The sequence below is a fragment of the Hemicordylus capensis genome, chromosome 1 (assembly GCF_027244095.1).
Source record: "Hemicordylus capensis ecotype Gifberg chromosome 1, rHemCap1.1.pri, whole genome shotgun sequence".
NCBI lineage: Eukaryota > Metazoa > Chordata > Lepidosauria > Squamata > Cordylidae > Hemicordylus > Hemicordylus capensis.
In genome coordinates this window covers 382,284,582-382,303,211 of record NC_069657.1, presented here as the reverse complement: position 1 = coordinate 382,303,211, position 18,630 = coordinate 382,284,582, and the positions used below count along the sequence as shown (strand labels likewise).

General features: G+C 40.5%; 1 protein-coding gene across 1 annotated transcript in view; it reads left to right on the top strand.

Moving 5' to 3' along the window:
• Window positions 1-18,630, top strand: part of HEATR1 (HEAT repeat containing 1) — a 68,264-nt gene that overhangs the window by 23,044 nt on the left and 26,590 nt on the right. Inside the window, exons 16-30 of the mRNA XM_053300104.1 lie at window positions 336-547; window positions 1,846-1,967; window positions 3,001-3,201; window positions 4,542-4,725; window positions 5,019-5,167; window positions 6,091-6,283; window positions 7,004-7,176; window positions 8,088-8,255; window positions 9,517-9,759; window positions 10,920-11,051; window positions 11,996-12,102; window positions 13,931-14,074; window positions 15,836-15,951; window positions 16,418-16,539; window positions 17,200-17,328. Coding sequence (XP_053156079.1) covers window positions 336-547; window positions 1,846-1,967; window positions 3,001-3,201; window positions 4,542-4,725; window positions 5,019-5,167; window positions 6,091-6,283; window positions 7,004-7,176; window positions 8,088-8,255; window positions 9,517-9,759; window positions 10,920-11,051; window positions 11,996-12,102; window positions 13,931-14,074; window positions 15,836-15,951; window positions 16,418-16,539; window positions 17,200-17,328 — 2,395 coding nt within the window. The remainder of the gene's footprint in view (window positions 1-335; window positions 548-1,845; window positions 1,968-3,000; window positions 3,202-4,541; window positions 4,726-5,018; window positions 5,168-6,090; window positions 6,284-7,003; window positions 7,177-8,087; window positions 8,256-9,516; window positions 9,760-10,919; window positions 11,052-11,995; window positions 12,103-13,930; window positions 14,075-15,835; window positions 15,952-16,417; window positions 16,540-17,199; window positions 17,329-18,630) is intronic.

Here is an 18,630-nt window from a genome sequence, read left to right as displayed (position 1 = left end):
TAAAGCTTTTTTAAAATTATAAACAGAAGTTAAATACACAGTCACTTTCTTCTCTATAACTGAGAGGACTCAGGCTTTGTGTTCTTCAGCAGACTGATGGCCAATTAACCTATATTAACAGACTGATTATAAGTCCCCTTTGCCAGTAGATGGTTTAGTGCTAATTGATTTTTATTGGATTACTGTAAAGATGCTTATATAACATGAAACCATGTTAAAAATGCTAAAATGTGTCTTGGAAAAAAGGTGAATTTACGTGCAGAACTTGTCCATAGAGTTCTGCATGTGGGAGATGTGGTTAAAACTTATTCTTCTCTTTTCCTTTTGTGTACTAGGGGCAAGATCCTGGAAGTTACACTACATCTTTTAATTAAAGAAGAGATTCTAAAAGATAATAAAGATCTCTTAAATCAATTGGTCCTGCAGTTGCTACCATTTATGATAATCACCAACAATGATTCAAAGTCATCTGAATTGAAAGTGGCACTTTGTGTAGCAGAGAGTGGTATTTGCTCTCTACATCCTTTATTGAAAGGCTGGCCAGTAGGTAAGCCATAAGAAACTGTCAATTCTGAAAGGGGGGGAAAGCATCCACGTTACCACATTTGTTGTTGCAATGCTCATTATTGTAAAAGATTAAGTTTACATAAAACTATTAAAGTATGTTTCATACATGAAGTAGAATTGTTTTAGGTTTGTTTGGAAGCATTCTTCAGATTACTGGAATTGCTTGTAGTGGAATTAACTTAGGCTGTTGACATAATCGCTGTCGACATAAAGAGGCACGATTCTATCCAGTTACTGCCCAAACAGTGGATATATTAACTACTTTGTTGCTTCACTGATTAACATTTCATGTACAGAATTCTAGCATGAAGCCTGTGAACCTCTGCCTCCATGAGATAATTGTACTTAGGATGTTGACACCAAAGACACGTAGCTTGAGTCTGTCCATATTTACTCAGAAGTAGCATCACCGTTAAATAACACTTCCTCCCAAATAAATCTATAAATTGATTGTTGTACTTAAGTCTATACTGCTGCTGCAGTGTATCAAATAATGTGGCAAGAACATTCTTTGAAAGCAAGATTTCGTGATAGATTCTGTAACGTAAAGCCACGCTTTCGCACTTCAGGGTGGGATATAATTCTCTGCTTTAGTCTTGGACTACAGCCACTTAGCCAGCAAACACTTTTTAATCATTGTATATAATTTTTCGTGTTGCTCCACAAAAATCAATCATGTGTCAGTTTCTCTCTCCGGAGCAGAAAACTCATGCTGCAACAGGCTGGCCTATAATTGCAGACCGATTGGGTCCACCTTCTGCAGACTTGGGTCCTAGAGAGCTCTCGGGGCAGAAACAGTGTTCTTGTATAATGGTTGCACACAACATTTTAGATCAAGTGCAGATAGCAAAGAGCTGAGAATGATGGACCTGTTTTCAAAGGTTGGCAAAACCTGAGAGGCTTAAAGTTATATACACTAAGAGGTTGAGAAGGTGTATAGAAACTTGCAAGCTTGGCCTTTACCATTGTTGGCTTTAGGAAGGGGGAGGTGAGTTAAGGTGTAATATAAAGTTTGGTTTAAACATGCACATAGTGAAAAGGAGAAATGTTTTCATTCCACTTAGATATGTGAAAGTTTTGGCAATGCAGAATTACTACGTTCTGTAAAAGAAGCAGGGATAAATGCCCAATTTATACGAGTGGCTGTATGACCTTTTCACAGTTTCTAATACCGTGACTAGCCCAGCCCTGAATCAGAGGTTTTGATTATGTTTAGCCATGGTCTTCCACTTTCATTACACAAAGGCTATAACTAGTTTTTTTGTCTTGCTGAAATAGCTATCAAAGAAGTGATTAAAGCAGCTAAGTCAAAAGATTTGGTATGTGCATCCAATGCAAAATTGATTGCGCTCTTATCGGAGAACATAACTTCAGAGGATCCTTCCTTCATGTTGCAGATGGTATGTGTATAACTTCCAGTTTTTTAACACAACTTTATTAAACAATTGTTTTCCAAAAGCAAGATACAGATTATAATTAAAGAGAAAAGATACAATCACACCCACCCTAAACATAGAAAAATCACAGGAACATAGGAAGCTGCCGTATACGAAGTCAGACCATTGGTCTATCTAGCTCAGTATTGTCTACACTTACTGACAGTGGCCTCTCCAAGGTTGCAGGCAGGAATCTCTTTCAGCCCTATCTTGGAGATGCCAGGGAGGGAACTTGGAACCATCTGCTCTTCCCAGAGCGGCTCCATCCCCTGAGGGAAATTGCTTACAGTGCTCACACTTCTAGTCTCCCATTCAAATGCAACCAAGATTAGCTAGCGGGACAAGTCATGCTTGCTACCACAAGACTAGCTCTCCTCTCTAGGAGTCTGAAACTCAGATTCCATGATGAAGATGTGGAATGCTTATTGCATTTCCATTAATGCACATGAAAGGAAAAGTGGAACATGAATGTATGTGTAGTTACCTTGTACCAAGTCAGACAATTGGTCCATCTAGCCCAGCACTATCTACTATGACTAGCACAGCTTTCTAAGGTCTCAGGCAGAGGTCTTTCCAAGCATCACTACTGGAGTTGCCAACTATTACACCTGGGACTTACGTTCAGTAAGCTGTAGCTCCTCCCCGTTGTAGCTTATTTAAATTAAGCAAGGATAAATAGCACATGTGCTGAATTCTAATAGGGTGGCATATTTAGCCAATATCCTTCCATTTTCAGCTAGCAGCCATTTGCTCTTGAAGACATGCTACTAAAACTCCAAGGAGTTTTACTTGGAGTGAAAAAATGCTTGAATGAACATTTGCACCTAGAGTATGATGATGATGATGTTAAAGCAGAGGTTTGCATATGGTAAAGCTAGAATACTGGAGACCCATTGCAGATTCAGCATGCATAGCTATCAGCTGAGTTGATTTTCAAAAGAATCAAAATCACAAAAATGTAAAAGTAAGTAGAATTGTCTTTTGCATTTCTTTCAAGGTGGAAGGTCTCATCAACACAGCTGAAAAGGAGTCTCCAACAGTGAAACAAAAAATAATGGGTCATATCCTCAGCTTTGTCCTTGTTCAGTCCTGCAGCAGCAGCCTGAAAAGAGAAGAGGACCGTTTGTCACTGGCTGTGAAAGTCTTTCATTTTTTGAGGAGAAAAATGCAGAAATTTGAAACCAGCCATCCTACAGAGGTGAAGACTGATTTTGTAACTAGGGAAAAAAGAAAATGGTCTATTTTGTTCTGTGGCATTTACCAGTAGTTTTACAATCTCCTAGCAAGTTGCTTCAGTCAGACTTGTCTGTACAGCTACTATTTAAGTCACATGCTTTTTAAAGCTTACTTTCCAATGGGCTTACGAGATCACCCGGCATTTCGTGTGTCTCTGTGTGTGTGTCCCCACTATCAACTTCGCAATGCCTGGACTAATATGAACCAAATTGGGTACAGATATAGGAATACATAGTGATACCTCAACAGCGTAGTTTGTGACAATGTCATCCACCCCGATTCAAGATGGTGGACACAAACTTTTGAGGCGCAAGTTGGCTAACTTGTGAACCACCTAACCAACTTGAATCAAATTTACTAAAGCTATAGGACACATATGGATGCCCCAATGGTGTAGTTTGTGATGATGTCATCAATCCCGATCCAAGATGGCCGATGTGTGATCTATTGAGGTTTAAGTGGACTTGTGGACTGTCAAACCAATTTGAACCAAATTTGGTACATAGTGAGTGACACCTCAATGGTGTAATTTGTCATCCTCCCTGATTCAAGATGGTGGACATGTGAACATTTGAGGTATAAGCGATGTAACTTGTGGACCTCAATTTGAACCACATTTATTACAGTTGTAGGGATAGTGAAAGGAAAGTAGGCAGATTAGTTCTTACTAGAACAACTTGTCTTTCCTGTGTGATGCTATTAAAAATAGTGCAGTGCTGTTATTTGGGACCACATTTAAAGGAACTGTTTTTTGTTGCACATTAGAGAAGGGCTATAGGGTCGGGGTCTCTTGAACAGGGAAGAGAAGGAACTGAGTCTTTGCACACCCTAGCAAAGGAAAATGGTTGGTTCAGAGGAGCAAGCCAAGCAAGGTCAGTTCCTAAAAGGTAATCAAGGTAGAGAATCATGAGGAGCCAGGAAGCAAAGGATCAAAGTCTGTGAGCTGCACATGTTACTTTAGATTCTCAGAAAAGCCAGGAACCAGTCATAGTGGAATGGGTGGAGGAAAGGAAAAAGCCAGTAAACTTGTGTGGAATGCAAGATGCCTGTGGCTTTCCTCAGAATATACAATAGCTTTAAAAAGTTCGTTCCAGACCATGCGCCCCCCTTCTCCAAACATAACACCCAGACATGACATATTGCATTTTTAGGAGAGCTAATACCTGGTTTATTTTAAATAACATTCATTTAGCATTTTTAAATGAAAATACAAAGGCTTATGAACATGTGCATGCATTTTTTCTTTATAAATGAGGTAGAGGGAGAAATATTGCATTTAAAGAACTATGTTTGCATTCTCAGATCTTAACCTGTGGATTTCCAGTTGGGCGGAAATCTGCGAGTGAGATGTTGATGAACATATTAATGATATATATAAGAAAGATAAATGTAAGTGAGGATGTTAATTATCAAGATTCTGTCCTGCTCCTCATTTTGTTGAGAAGTTTCATTCAAGGCCTATTGCAACCAGCTTCTCTTTTGAACGGTAAGTCTCCCCTGCCCCCCATGGCTTTAATTGTAAGACAAACAACTTTTAAAACTTTGTCTGTCAATTACTTGACTTGTTGTAGTACTGCTTTCTCCCCCCGCCTGCCCCCCACACAAAGATTCACCATCTCACACACCCCTCCCCACCCTGAAGATCTTCCAACAAAGATTCTGCTATTCTTGATCTTGGAAGTGGCTTATACTTCTAGTTTTGTTGGGTGCAGAAGGGCTCTTGTTTCTGAAAATAGTTCACATGCACTTGCTGATTTCTGCTTCTCTTCGTTCATATAGATGAGATATGGTGGAATCCTGAAACTTTAAGTGACACAAGCAAAGACTACTTACACCTGCTGTTGGGGCTCTTTGATGTTCTTGTCCGTGGAGCCAGTGAGGGTATATATGCTGGTCAGTTTCGTGTCATGATGCAAATTCTGTTTGAGGTAGCCTTTTCATATTTAAATCTGTACATAATTAAAAAGACCACATAGAATAATTCTGTTTCTTGTATATTTCAAATCTTGGTTTTATTGCATTTACTAAAAACAAGTACTCCTCGGTCTCAGTGAAATCAAATGAAGTTAATTGTCTTTTTGAGGCCAGAAGAAAGAAAAAGACACCTCTCTCTCTCTCTCTCTCTCTCACTCACACTCACACTCACACTCACACTCACACAGAGGATATCTTCTTGAATGGGACTCCAGTAGATAGACTGTGGTATAGTCTTCAAAGTTCTCATCCTGGTATCGCTATTAAAAGAAACATAGAAGTCTCTCGCAGTATCTAGTTAATATTACCAGTGTGTAACTGAGGAAGGCTTTTACTTCCGATTTCCAGACTATGCCCTTAGCATATCTTGAAGGGAGATTCGCTCCCAGTGGAACAGCGTCTTTGTCCTTGTGCTGGTCAAGTAGAAGACATCATCCACTGTGTCCTTTATTGCCCTATTTACAATGTGATCAGGGGAAAAACACTGATGACAGATTAATTTAAGGGATTGGATGTGGAACGTTTGACCTATCGTTTGTGGATATGATTCCATATGTCAGCTGTCAACTTGCCACCTTTGCTATGTTTTCTTTTAAACTGAGAAAGAAATTTACAAATTCTAAAATATAGCTTTGATTTTAGTTCAACCTGATGTAATTTTTTAGTATGTTGCATATTTTCTTCTTTGTTATGACCTTTGGTCACAACAATAAACTTATTACTTTCTTACACTAAGGCTATAGTGTGCAACCTTGGAGAAGCTGCTGCCACTCTGTGTAGACAATAGTGAGCTAGATGGACCAATGGCCTGACTTCGTATAAGGCAGCTTCCTATGTTCCTATGATATGCATTAAGGAGTTCTCTCTTAATTTGAAGGTACATTTGAAAGAGCCAGAGAATCAGTTCAAATTCCTTTCAGTCTTGTGGACTTATAATTGCAATCTCTCCAATCAACTGAACATTGTGGTGGATGCCATACTACAGACTCAAGCTTTGTATATAGGGTGTGCAATGCTTGCATCACAAACTCTGCAGAAGAAAAAACAGCTGGTGTCGGCAGCCTCTCCAGGTACTGTGCATTGATGAAGGGTTTTTTCTAAGATCAATTGTAACTATAGCCCATATGGAGTCAGAGGTTTTGTAGGCATTTCAGGTGAATTATGGGGAAATGCGTCTGTGCCTTTAAGAGAAAGTTTTCTTTTGATTCATGTATCCCACATAACTCTTCTGAAGAGTAGGAACACCTAGGGCAGACAACAGTCCTATAGATTCTGTACCAAAACCATAAAATTTTCAGAAGAGAGAGCACATTTATGTCACATTGAAGCCTCATGCTCTGTGACCAGTCTGCAGTTAGGCGGCTGTAAAAATTATTATGCATTTAGATGGCTGTAAAATTCCTTTCCTTGTTATTTGTTTATAAGGACTGGCAAGGTTAGAGAGGACCCAAGTGGGGTGGCCTGGGGTGTTGCAAGGCTGCATCTCCAGCTAGCATTTTGTGTATGTCATCTTTATGGTTAATGACAGCACTCTGAGATTACATGAAAATCATTGATTTTGTGCCAGTTGCTGAAACAAATTGCAGAATTCACAGGTTCTCTAGCCTTTTAAACTCCTTGAAAGAACTCCTTGAAAGAACTAGAGGCTTTCTTAACATCTAAAAACCTTGATCTCTGATCACTTAATGATGAACTCATGTGTAGTTAGACTACCATTGTTTGTTAGAAGGTGCAAATGTAATGACTGCTTTTTAAAAAAAAGGAAATGGTTTCTTTTTGTCACCTCCTAGTGACCATATCTTTGCTGATTAATTTGGGAAGTCCTGTGAGTGAAGTCCGAAGAGCTGCCGTTAACTGCCTTCATTGCCTGAGTGGAATAAAGGAATCTGCATTTCATCCTATTCTTCATAATCTACTACAGAAAGCTGAGGAGATAATATCTGACCAAACTTATGTAATCCAGGTAATCTTTGGAAACAGCATTGTGGGGCCTGCTTTGCGCCTAAGATGGTCCTTCTAGTGGTTCAGTCCTTGAGTGTTCATCTGCTACACAGAAGGTTCTTTAGAGACTCTTCTAGGGGCTTAGCTAGGAGACACGGCCCATGCCCTACTTAGGGTCAGTCTTTCTCTGCCTTAGTTGGAAGTTCCTGTGTCTGGCCTGCTGTTGGGCTTCGGGCCAAGGCATTCCTTTGTTTTGCAGGCCATACTGAAAAAATAAATCTTCCATTGACCCTGGACCCTGCTGGTTCAAGCACACACAAAGAGTTGTTGAAGCTATCCTCACAGCTGCTTCTCTGTGGTGCTCTCCAGTATGGGTCTAGTATATATGCACATACTGAAACCACATAGGAAGGGGACAGTCACATGGATCTTTTGCATTCAGTTATCCTCCTCTCTGGAGGTGTTTGGCTGGGGAAGACCAAGTGATCTGCCATACCCACATAGCTGCAGTATTCAAATACATGCTGCAGATGCATGAGAGAGCACCATAGGGAAGCAGCTACCATGTGGTTCAGGGAATGTGTGAAATGGGCCTGGATGTCTCCTGAAGCTATGTTAAACCAAGGCTATTACTTTAGGAACAAGGGTGTGTGTATGTGTGGTACTAGGAAAAGGGGATAGTACTAATGCATTGCAAAATACAGAACTTGAGGTTTGAGAGATTTGAGTAACTATTTTATTTATTTATTTAAAAACATGTACACTGTTTTAAAAATGGTTTCACTGTTTTAAATTTTTATGCTATATTATGTAAATCACCTGGAGACAAGAGTTGGAACAGTACATAAATACGCAAAATAAAATTTGTTCTTCAATCATAAATATATGTATGTTATAAGTAGCTCCTTGCCTTCTCCTTGTTTTGAAACCTAGGATCTGGGTAGTTTGTTTGAGGAACTGCATACTCAACATAAACAAAAGACACAGCAGCAGGAATTGTCAGAAGCACTGGAAGCATTACTTGAATGTGTGAAAGCCATTGGATGTCCATCGTACATTGCAAGAAACTTGATGAAAATTCTTCACTCAGTCAATGGCGAGGTATGTGAAACATAATACATTTTCAAAAATATAATGACCCAAATAAAAGCATTTTTGTTGTTGTGGAGTGATGCTTGCTGCCCCTAAAGTAAGGAATCACACTTTAGATTACTTTGTTCCACAGAATTGATCAAGAATTGTAGATTTCAACAGCCAACATGGCCTCCCTGTTTCCTTTCCTGCAAAGTGAGGTGCTTATCTTTGGAGCTAAGGAAGGTGGCAGCAGACACTTCCAGAGCTTCGCTGGCATCTTTGCCTAGTGAGAACAGGGACTGGGACTACCATCCCCAGCAAGAAACAGATTTTATGTCACTTCTATTGGAAGAAGGCCCTTCTGAGGACCTTCTCTCAGGAAATCACAAATCATATCTGTCTTCTGCCAGGGATTTTGGAAATGGTAGTTCCTATTTCCTCCAGAAAAGGTTGCTGCAGGAGCCTTGAAACAAGTGTCTGCCGCCATCCTTTTTCCTTGGTGCCAAAGGTAAGAGCTTGGCTCTGAGGGAAAGGTAATGGGGATACTGAGACATTTCATTTGCACCCATGTCAGTATTCTGGTTGTAAGTCTTGAGCTCTTGCCAGGTGTTCAGACTGCCCAGACACATAAGTTTTGGTGGTACATAAATATGATAAATAAATTAACTAATTCATATAGAATTAGCCCAAAAGCTCAAATCCATGTTGAGTCAAACACTGGACAGTTACACTCCTAACTTACACTAGGAGTCAGTTAGTAAATGTTTCTAGGCCATATGACACATTTATGTGAGGAAGTTTCACTTACCTGTGTGTTGCATAATTAGGACTTCTGAGAGATGTGGGGGAAAATAGGAATATAACAAGGGGCCTTGGGGGAACTCACTATTCTCAGCTTGCATATTGGTGTAAGTGAAATGAATATGCAAGTGATATGTACCTGGTTATATATGCCACTTGAATTTAGCATGATCTACAAAGATACCAGAGGGTTTTTAAAACTGTAATCCACAACAGACGATTGTCAGTGTCTATATATTTAAACTGCATTGTTGGCTGAAAACACTGTAGTTGGGGGGCAGGGAGTCATCTTGTGAATGGAGGTCGGGGAGTGTTCAGTTTAGTCTTACTGATTTTAGTTGTTGCTTTCTTTTCTTGTATTAAATGGCATAATATGCTTTAAATGCAGGTCACATTCTTGAAAGTTTGTTGAAGTTATGGTTGCCTTTGAACTCTTACGAATGATGAAACTAATAGTTAAATTATGTATTTTTTTTAAACTTTTCAGGAGGTGCTTTCTCACCTGTTGCCTGTCCTGGAACGATTACTGGAAAAAGCTCTTAGGAACCCAGAGGAGATGCTAAAAGATGAAGCTCTCCTTCTGCATCTCATTCTTGGGAAGTACAATGAGCACTCAGCTGCACTCCTTTGCACAAATCAACAGTGTCTAGATTTGTTCATTAAAGCTTTGCACTCTTCACAGGAAATCTACAAAGGACTTTCTACTTTCCAGATTAGATCTCTTGGACAGGTGAGAGGGAGAGGGAGAGGGAGAGGGGAATGAATGTTCTGCTTTTATACATGACGTGGACATCAGCAAGTGGAGACTTTTAAAAATAAGATGGATCTTCCTTTGTCCACAAATAAGCCCCCAAGTTTCTCTCAGCTCAGGTTTCTCTCCTCCTGCCCACTTCAATTTTCTGTTCTTTTCATTATGTCTAATTGTAAAAAATCCTTACCATAATAATAACCCCTCACAAGAAAGTAGTCTGCCAAACACAAATGCATATACAATGTGACCCCAATGGAGAGGAAACATGCGCGCTGTTACCTTTATACTTTGCTTCCCAGAAGCTTCCCTGTTGAAAACCTTTGTTGATTCAGCAGGCTCTTATTCTTAATAGTCTGTCAAAAATACAAAGAGTTCTGTGATCTAGATAATACTATACTGATCTATTGGTCTATCTTACTACTTTTATTTATATACCGCTTTTCAATTAAAATGGTTCTCAGAGCAGTACATAGAATAATAATATTAATTAATAATAATATGATTCCCTGTCCCCGCAAAGGCTCGCAGTCTAAAAGGAAACACATGGTAGGCAACAGCAAAAAACTATTGAAGGAATGCTGTGCTGTGGTCGAATAGGCCCAGTTGCTCTTCCAATGTGAAATAAAAAAGAAAAACCACTTTGAAGGGTGCTTCTTTGCCTGGATAGCAGTCTAGGGAAAATAACCTCCTAAGCCTTTGTGCTAGTTCCATTATCAATTCAGAGTGAATGAAGCCCACAGAGGATTTTCTTGGTCTGTCATGAGTTGTTCCAGTCTGGTGCAAGACTTTTTGAAGACTGAAGAGATCCCTGAGCGATTCTTGGAGGAGAGAGTGGCTCTTCATTTGGGTTCTTCCCCCCGCCCCCATTTGCTAGCTACCACCATCAGTGTAACTTTCCATGAGACAGACAGATTTTTGTCACAGAAACTGACATACTCCATTTGATAGCATGTTAAAGTTGAATCTGAAAGGCCCAGGTTCAATCTTAGTTTAGCATTGGCACACAGGTGATACTGGCTAGTCACAATTTCTCAACCTCAGTTTCTCATCTGTAAAGTGGGCACAAAATGACCCTTCAGTATGTGAGGATAATATTAAAGTTTCTGTACACTTTGATACTTTTTTTTGGTCATTTCTAGATTACCAAACCATTATTTGCTGCAGTGCCTGATGGGAAAGTTCAGCAAAAGATTCTGGGAGTTTTGTTTGATTTACTGTTAAATTGCAAAAATCCACTTTGTGCACAGACAATCAGCAATGTTTTTAAAGGGGTAAGACTTATTTAATTTCTCAGGATAATAAGAATATTGCTCTTCCTGATATGTGGAATTCGATTATATCCTTGTTATAGAATTATTATACTGTTTTCAGCTTGATACTCAATAGAAAATTAGGTAGGGAAAGTCATTGCAATAATCATTATGTTCATATTCTAGAATATTGGTAGCAAGTTTGCATACCTGTGTGCAATACTGAGTAGAACGAAAGCTTTACGTGCTAGTTTTCTGAGTTCTTTTTCTTAGAACAAAGAACATCTCTCCTTTAAAGCAAGCAATGTAATTTTGTTTTCAACAGAACAAGTATGGGTCATTACATACAAAGGCTCACAATTGAGTCTAATGTTGCCCTTATGGAAGTATGTTCTGCTCATTCAAGGAGGAGGGAGAGACTTTAGCTGATCACCTGCCGTGCCCCTGAAGACATGTCCCTTAGGGTCCTCCAAACCTCAGGGACATATCCTGTGAGCAGCATAGGAAAGTGGGGATTGGCAAAAATCACACCTGCCCCTTGCATAAGTAGAGTAGAGATGAGTGCTTTGTCTGTATATTATGTATGCTACAGTTTCTGTACCCACATAGTACTGATCATGTGATTTTTAGGTTGTCTTCCAGCAGTATGTCTTTTTGCTCAAGAGGAAAGATGCAGATTTTACCTAAGCAGCATTTTATGATACTCATTAAACTCTGCCAGCATGCACTTATCTCTTTAGCCATGCAGATCTGGCAGTGCTATGTTGATGAGGGGAGAGATCAATTTCATACTGTAAATGGGTTGAGTAGGATCAGTGCAATATTGACCTAAACTCTGTCCTCTTCTGAAGTCTAAATTCTCTCATTCACTCTCATATAACCTGTAGTACACATTGTATGGTATCATGGATGACTAGTGTTATGGGTCTTTAGTACCAATCATATTTTCTTTATACATTGCTTAGATTTCTGTTGACGCTGAGCAGCTTAGTGTGGAACTGGAACCTCTACCAAAAGCGAAGAATGTCACTACAGTTCACCAGACTAGAAGGCAGAAGATGCAGCAGCAGAGGTACATTGGGTAGAAAATGTAAACACCATGTGCTGTAGGTTGGTGTGCATGTGTACATGTGCATGGGATGTTGGAGATACTACACTTTTGAGTCGCAGTTGCATTGATTCTTAGACTATTTTATTTGCATGATCTGTATCCTACCTCTCCTGACCAAGTATACATATCAAAACAGCTTAGACTAATACGGACCACATAATCTTGAATAATAAAACAATTGAATGAAATAGTTGGGTAGTCTTATGGCATAAATGCAAGAGTTTTATTGGGAAGGGCAAATTCACAAGGTGAGATATTAATGTCTAAACCCAAACATAGTAAGTGTCATTTTTAAATTTGTTGATGGGTTAGCATTTTATAGAACCCCTAAGTTGTTAAAGTAGTGAACAGAGATTTTACTAGACTTGAATCCTTGGTTGGGTAGGAAATGGGATAAAGACTTAACTGAGGAGGATGGGGCAAATATATGCCAAACACATGTGCACTTATCTTAAGCTTTTCTTTAATTGACTTTGCCTATTAAATCGTATGTGACAAGTGTGCCGATTATTTATAGCAAAGATAATGGGGCTTGTTGGAAGGGATGTTGGGATCCTTTTCAAGGACGTCTTTTCTGCAGATGAAGGGATCATGTGTAGATTATTGTGGAAGGTTGAGGAATAGAGAAAATGTGTCACGTGCCATGATACTGTTTAAATCCCCAGCTCATTTTATTAAATGGCAAGTAGGAGTTAAGTTTTTCACTTGAAAACACCTCATCTGCCAAATTATAGTCCTAAACAGATGTTGAATAAATGTGGGAGGAGGGGTGTTGTGACTGGCCCGGCCTCGGTCTACATACCCAGTGTGCCTGTGTGTTGATGATGATTGCATGGTGATCTGCATGAGCAGACTCTGAACTTGTGATCTTGTGTACGTATCGCATAATTAGAACCTACAGCTTGTATCCTAACATTTTGCATAACAAGGCTCAGAAGTGCTTTCCAGGAATGGAAGAATTGCACTTGTGCAAGGGATCCTTCCACAAATGCAACAGAACCTTCCATAAGGGCAGCTCTTCTTCTGTTCCCAGATGGAGCCACATTCTACAGGTTGTATGTTAGCCTACAACCCTATGTGCATAGGTTGCTACATGCATGTTATCGTCAATGTGTGGATATTGGTCATAGAAAGCAGGTGAGGCCAGCCAACACAGTTGACATACACACCATTCTCTCATTCATTCAACATAGGCACAGGGCTCACATGTAGACCAGAGCTAGAAGAAAGTGCAGACATTTGCCACACAATGGGCTGGCAAATGTTGGGACACAGTGGGACAAAATGGGTGGAGGAGCGGTGGAGATAAGGAAAAAGATTCTTCTGCTCTTTCCTTTCCACTCCCTATCCCCTCCTGCTCCCTGTACCTTTCCTCCCGATTAAAGCGGAGATTGCCCTTTATTTGACCTTTCCTAGTATATATGTTTAGCCAACTCAATCCATTTTAGGTCCTTTCTCCCTATATGTGCCCAACCAGTTTTTGACTTTGGGCCATTGTTCACCGCCTTGTTGAAGGGCATAAAGAAGGAGAGGACTCCAGGCAGAGCTGCTTTCATAGTGCCCCCATTCTAATGGAATCAGCTAACTACCTTGGTCTAGCTTAGCTAACAGTTTGTAGATACTGTAGATTGTGCTTATTTGTATCAACATCTAATCTGATGTAGATTACATAGATGGTTTGTTGATATTTTATTCTATATTGTGTTGTTGCTGGGGGGGGGGGATTACCTGAAAACTGGAGGGATACATATTTGTAGAGAGAGGTAAGTTTTCTTCTTTGCATCCTTAGAAAAATGCAGGATCAAGAAAATGTCCAAGAAGACAGCAGTGTGAACTGGCAGAGAACTGCTCTCATCCTGGAATTGCTTCAACACAAAAAGAAGCTCAAACAGCCACAGGTGCTGATACCTACCCTTTTCAGCTTGCTGGCAAGGTAAACATCATTTAGAGAGCAGCTGTTGTGTGAGAGAGATCATCCTTGTATTGCAGACCCATAAAGAAGACAGAGGACTCCATCTAGCCCTTGCATATGGAAGCTGGTAGCACTGGTGCATCCCTCCATTCCAGCCTGAGTGGGGAGGAGACTTGCAAGTGTTAGAAGGTCCTACATCCTTTACTGGGCCAATTAAATAAAAGGGGGCTGTGTAAAAGCTCCAACAGCTTGGCTTCACCTAAACTCTCTACAGTCAGGGTGGGCAAACTTGGCCATCCAGCTGTTTTTGGACTACAACTCCCAGCATCCCCATTCACAATTTATGTTAGCTGCGAAAGATGGGAGTTGTAGCTGGAGGGCCAGATTTGCCCACCCCTGCTCTACATGGACTGGGTGCAAGTCAGCAGTTTATGGACCTGGGTGCCTTTATAGAAGGCCTTTATTGCTGCCAAATAGCTACACACATTAGCCCTGTTCAGGCATTATGTGGTATGTGTGTACAGGTATCCATACTCGTGTACCTAGGTTTGTGCGAATGACTTGCATGTGTTCATTTTAAAAGGGAACCTGCGTACAGGTCCTCTCAAAAGCAGCATAAGATAGGAAGTACACTGTACACACGGTGAACGTAATGTATGAATAACTAATGCATGAATTTCATGTGCTTACAAATGTGAACATTGTACAGAGATTGTTCGTGGGTTGAATGTAACATGTGAATAGGTCTATACATTGCTTTTCCATTGTCTGCATAATGGGGGGTGGTAGTCACATTACATGATTTGTCCTCCCGGGCTGGCTTGTGCAGTTGAGACTTCTGCATCTTGCAGCCCTCCCTCCCCGATGCAAGCCAACAGTGGACTGGGATCTTCCCTCAGTAATCTCTCCAAGGAACATATTGTGTCCTCATTGCCGGGATGTCAATTTTACAATATACACTTCAGTATATGACACATATTCATTTTTAGTTTTTGTTGTCCACTTGCCTCATTTTTGCTTGAGAAAGTTTGTATATATGCCTTAAGATTTGGGTTTTCTGAGACTTTGGGAAAGGCAGAAAATTATAGGAGGAGCCCTGCTGGATCAGGCAAGATCTATCTAGTCTTGCATCCTGTGTCCCACGGAGGTCAAATATATATGTCTCTTGGAAGCTCACAAGCAGGATGTGAAGGCATACTCCATCTCCTGCTGTTTCTCCCTCACAACTGGTTTTCAGAAGCATACTACTTCCAAACCATACCACTGGTTTTCAGAAGCATACTACTCTGAACCTTGATGGCATTTAGCCATCAGGACTATTAGCCATCAATGCCCAGAACTCACATACACTTGCTGAATGTTTTCTGTATAATTGATACAGTATCCTGATTTCTTTTTGTCCTCGGTCTTTTCGTCTAATGTAAAGAAAAGGAACACAACTCTACATTATTAACTTTATATTGGCTTTTTAGAAAAGATCACCATAGTGGAAAAAGAGTGCCTCAGTGTGTTGTGTAGAATCTGTTTTGTTTTTAAGAAACACATTTTTCTTCTTTGTTTGAATTTTAATTCATCATTTCGCCCCAAAGAATAATTCTGTGGAAATACGATATGTTGTAATATAATGTTATTATTTATTATTTATTTATTTGATTTCTATACCACCCTTCCAAAAATGGTTCAGGGTGGTTTACATTATGTTTTACACGATATTGTATTACATTATATACTGCAATATACAGTATTCCCCCAGAGTTGTTGAACTGTCTTCTGAATGTCTAGGTGTCTGGAACCCTCCACAGATCAGGAGAATATTGAATACATAAAGCAGCTAATACTTGGTTGTCTATTAAACATTTGTCAGAGACTGTCGCCAGATGGCAGCAAGATAAAATCAGGTAAAGGGGGGAAATGTCCAGGTTTTTAAATATATATATATAATTATTATTTTGATTATTTCCTTCCTCCAAGGAGCTCAGGGTGGCATACAGGATTCTTGTCCTCCCCACATTTTATTCTTGCTATATCCTGTGAATTAGGTTAGGTTGTGAGAAACTGTCTGACCCATAATCATCCAGTGGGCTTCATGGCTGAGTATCAACTTTACCTGGGTGTCCCTCTCCCTAGTCTGACTCTTAAACCACTATAGCACACTGGCTCCCTGGATGCTGAATATAAAAGCCCTGGGCTTTTATGTATGTATGTGTATTTATTTATTTGCCTTTTGGATAGATATATTAGGTAAAGAATCAGTTAATAAGGAAATGACACACATTGATATATGCATGCAATTTTAAGAAGGTTTATTCCTAATATTAAAACTAAGCCTTGTTAAGCTCTAAAGTATTTTCTTTCCTCTTTGAGGTATTCTTGATGAAGAGAAATTTAACGTAGAACTGATAGTTCAGTGCATCAGAGTGTCAGAAATGCCTCAGACTCATCACCATGCTTTGCTCTTACTGGGTGCTGCCGCTGGAATGTTTCCGGTGAGTACACAGTCTTTTTGTTGCTCATTTCGCTTTCATTATCCAAGACCCTTCTCAGAACCTACTTCATCATTGCAGCCTTTTTGGAATTGCCATGGCTCACTTTACCTTATTCTTCCCAACCACCCTATCTAGTATTCGTTTGTCAATCCCTGAATTGTCTCGCAACCATTATCTTTGTTCCTGAACAGGAACAAAGAACTTTGTCACTTTTGAATAGCATCCACTGCACTGATGTTGGAGAGAGAAGGGAGAGCTGGTATAACTTCATGCTGGATGGGAAACTGTTTCCTGTCTCCCTAACAGCAAACAGATCACACTGTCCCAACAGTAAGAAGCTCAGTAGGCTTTTAATTAATAGCTGCTAAGTCTTTTCTTGGCAGTCGTGTCAATGAACTCCAGCAGCAAGAAGCTGGTATCTGCCCTGTATCCTTTGTGGTGAAGACAAATGCAAAGAATTCATTTAGCTTCTTTACAGACTCCATATCCACCTTAAGAGGACCCCTTTCCACTCCCTTATCTTCTAATAGTCCAGCTGTCAGGGCTGTTCTTATGTGTGTGTTCTCCTTGATTTTTTTAGCCATATGCTCCTCAAACTCAAAACTATAAGATTGAATGCCACTAATCTCCTGTGGGTGCAATTTGATTTTTCTCGTCCAGGGTAAAGTGCTGCACAACATCATGCCCATTTTTACATTCATGGGGTCAAATGTGATGCGTTTGGATGATGCTTACAGTTTCCAAGTGATTAATAAGACGGTGAAGATGGTCATCCCTGCTCTTATTCACGTAAGGCATTTTGAATTTAGGATTGGGTCATTAAAATGGGATAAAATAAGTTTGGTCAATGCCCAGAAGAGAATTGTTCTTATATTCATGGACTTTAAAATATCAAAGTCCCTGGCTGATATTCAGTTGATTTTTAAAGGACCTAGAATTCAGTCTTTATTTTTTGGCTTCACCACCAGCTGGCTGAAAAAGGATGAAATGGTGTGGGGGCGGCAGTGGTTCTGATGCTGAATTTGCATTTGCAGCTGGAAGAAAATGCCTTGTTACTTAGTTCAGAACAAACTACATGGTAAGGGAGTAGAGGGACATTTTACAGCTAGGGGAATCTCCTTGAACAAAATAGGATTGGTGTTGTGGAAGACCAGCTGGGCAAAAAGCAGTAAATTGCAGTGTTAGTACTAGAAGTTTCTTAGAAATGATTAAACATTTATCTGATTGATTAATTAATTAACAAGCCTATATCTTGACATCAACAGAAGTTACCAACTTGTCTAATCCAAACTGAACACCTGCAAATTGCAAAAGGGGGACTTAGGACATTTCTCTTGTTAGAAGGTTGAAATTATAGTTCTGAGTCTTACCCTGCAATTCCTACCTGAATATTCAGTACTAACTTAACCCACGCAAAACATCTTCGCGCTAGTACTTGATTGCTCCCCTCACCCCCTGCCATAGCCCCCCTCACCTCAGAGATCTCTCCACCCTCACCTGAGCCACACTCTTGCTCCTCCTCCTCCATCCCATTGCTTCCATCCCCCTCATCTCTCTTGGTTGCAGCTGCAGCATTGCTGGTGCCTATTGGCCAAGCTGCAGCTCCCTGTCCCCAGAGACCTTCCCACCCTCACATGAGCCCCACTCCTGCTCCTCCCCACAGGAGCAGCAGTGGTTAACTGGGCCCTTCCTCGCTGCTGCCACCGCCATGGCTGCCTTTTCACCCTCAGGCAGCTGATAGGCCTGGGCCCGTCCCTTGCCTGCCTCCCTCCCTCCCTCCCTCCGCCAATGGCCTTGGTAACCCCAAACAGCAGCAGTGGTTGACTGGGCCCTTCCTTCTACCTATAGGCACTGCCATGGCTGCTCGTTCCCCTCAGGCCGCTGACAGGCTCGGGCCTGTCCCTCACCCTTTTTTCTCTCTTTCCCTCCTTTCTTTTTCTCTTTCTCTCTCCTCCATTCGATCTTCCCCTGTCTTCCTTCCCCTCGCTGCCACACACAGGATTAGCCACGGGTACACCTTGGAGAATTATATATATAGATTAATGCATGGTAAGGTCTGTATTGTTTTCTGCCTGCAGGATGTTAATGCAG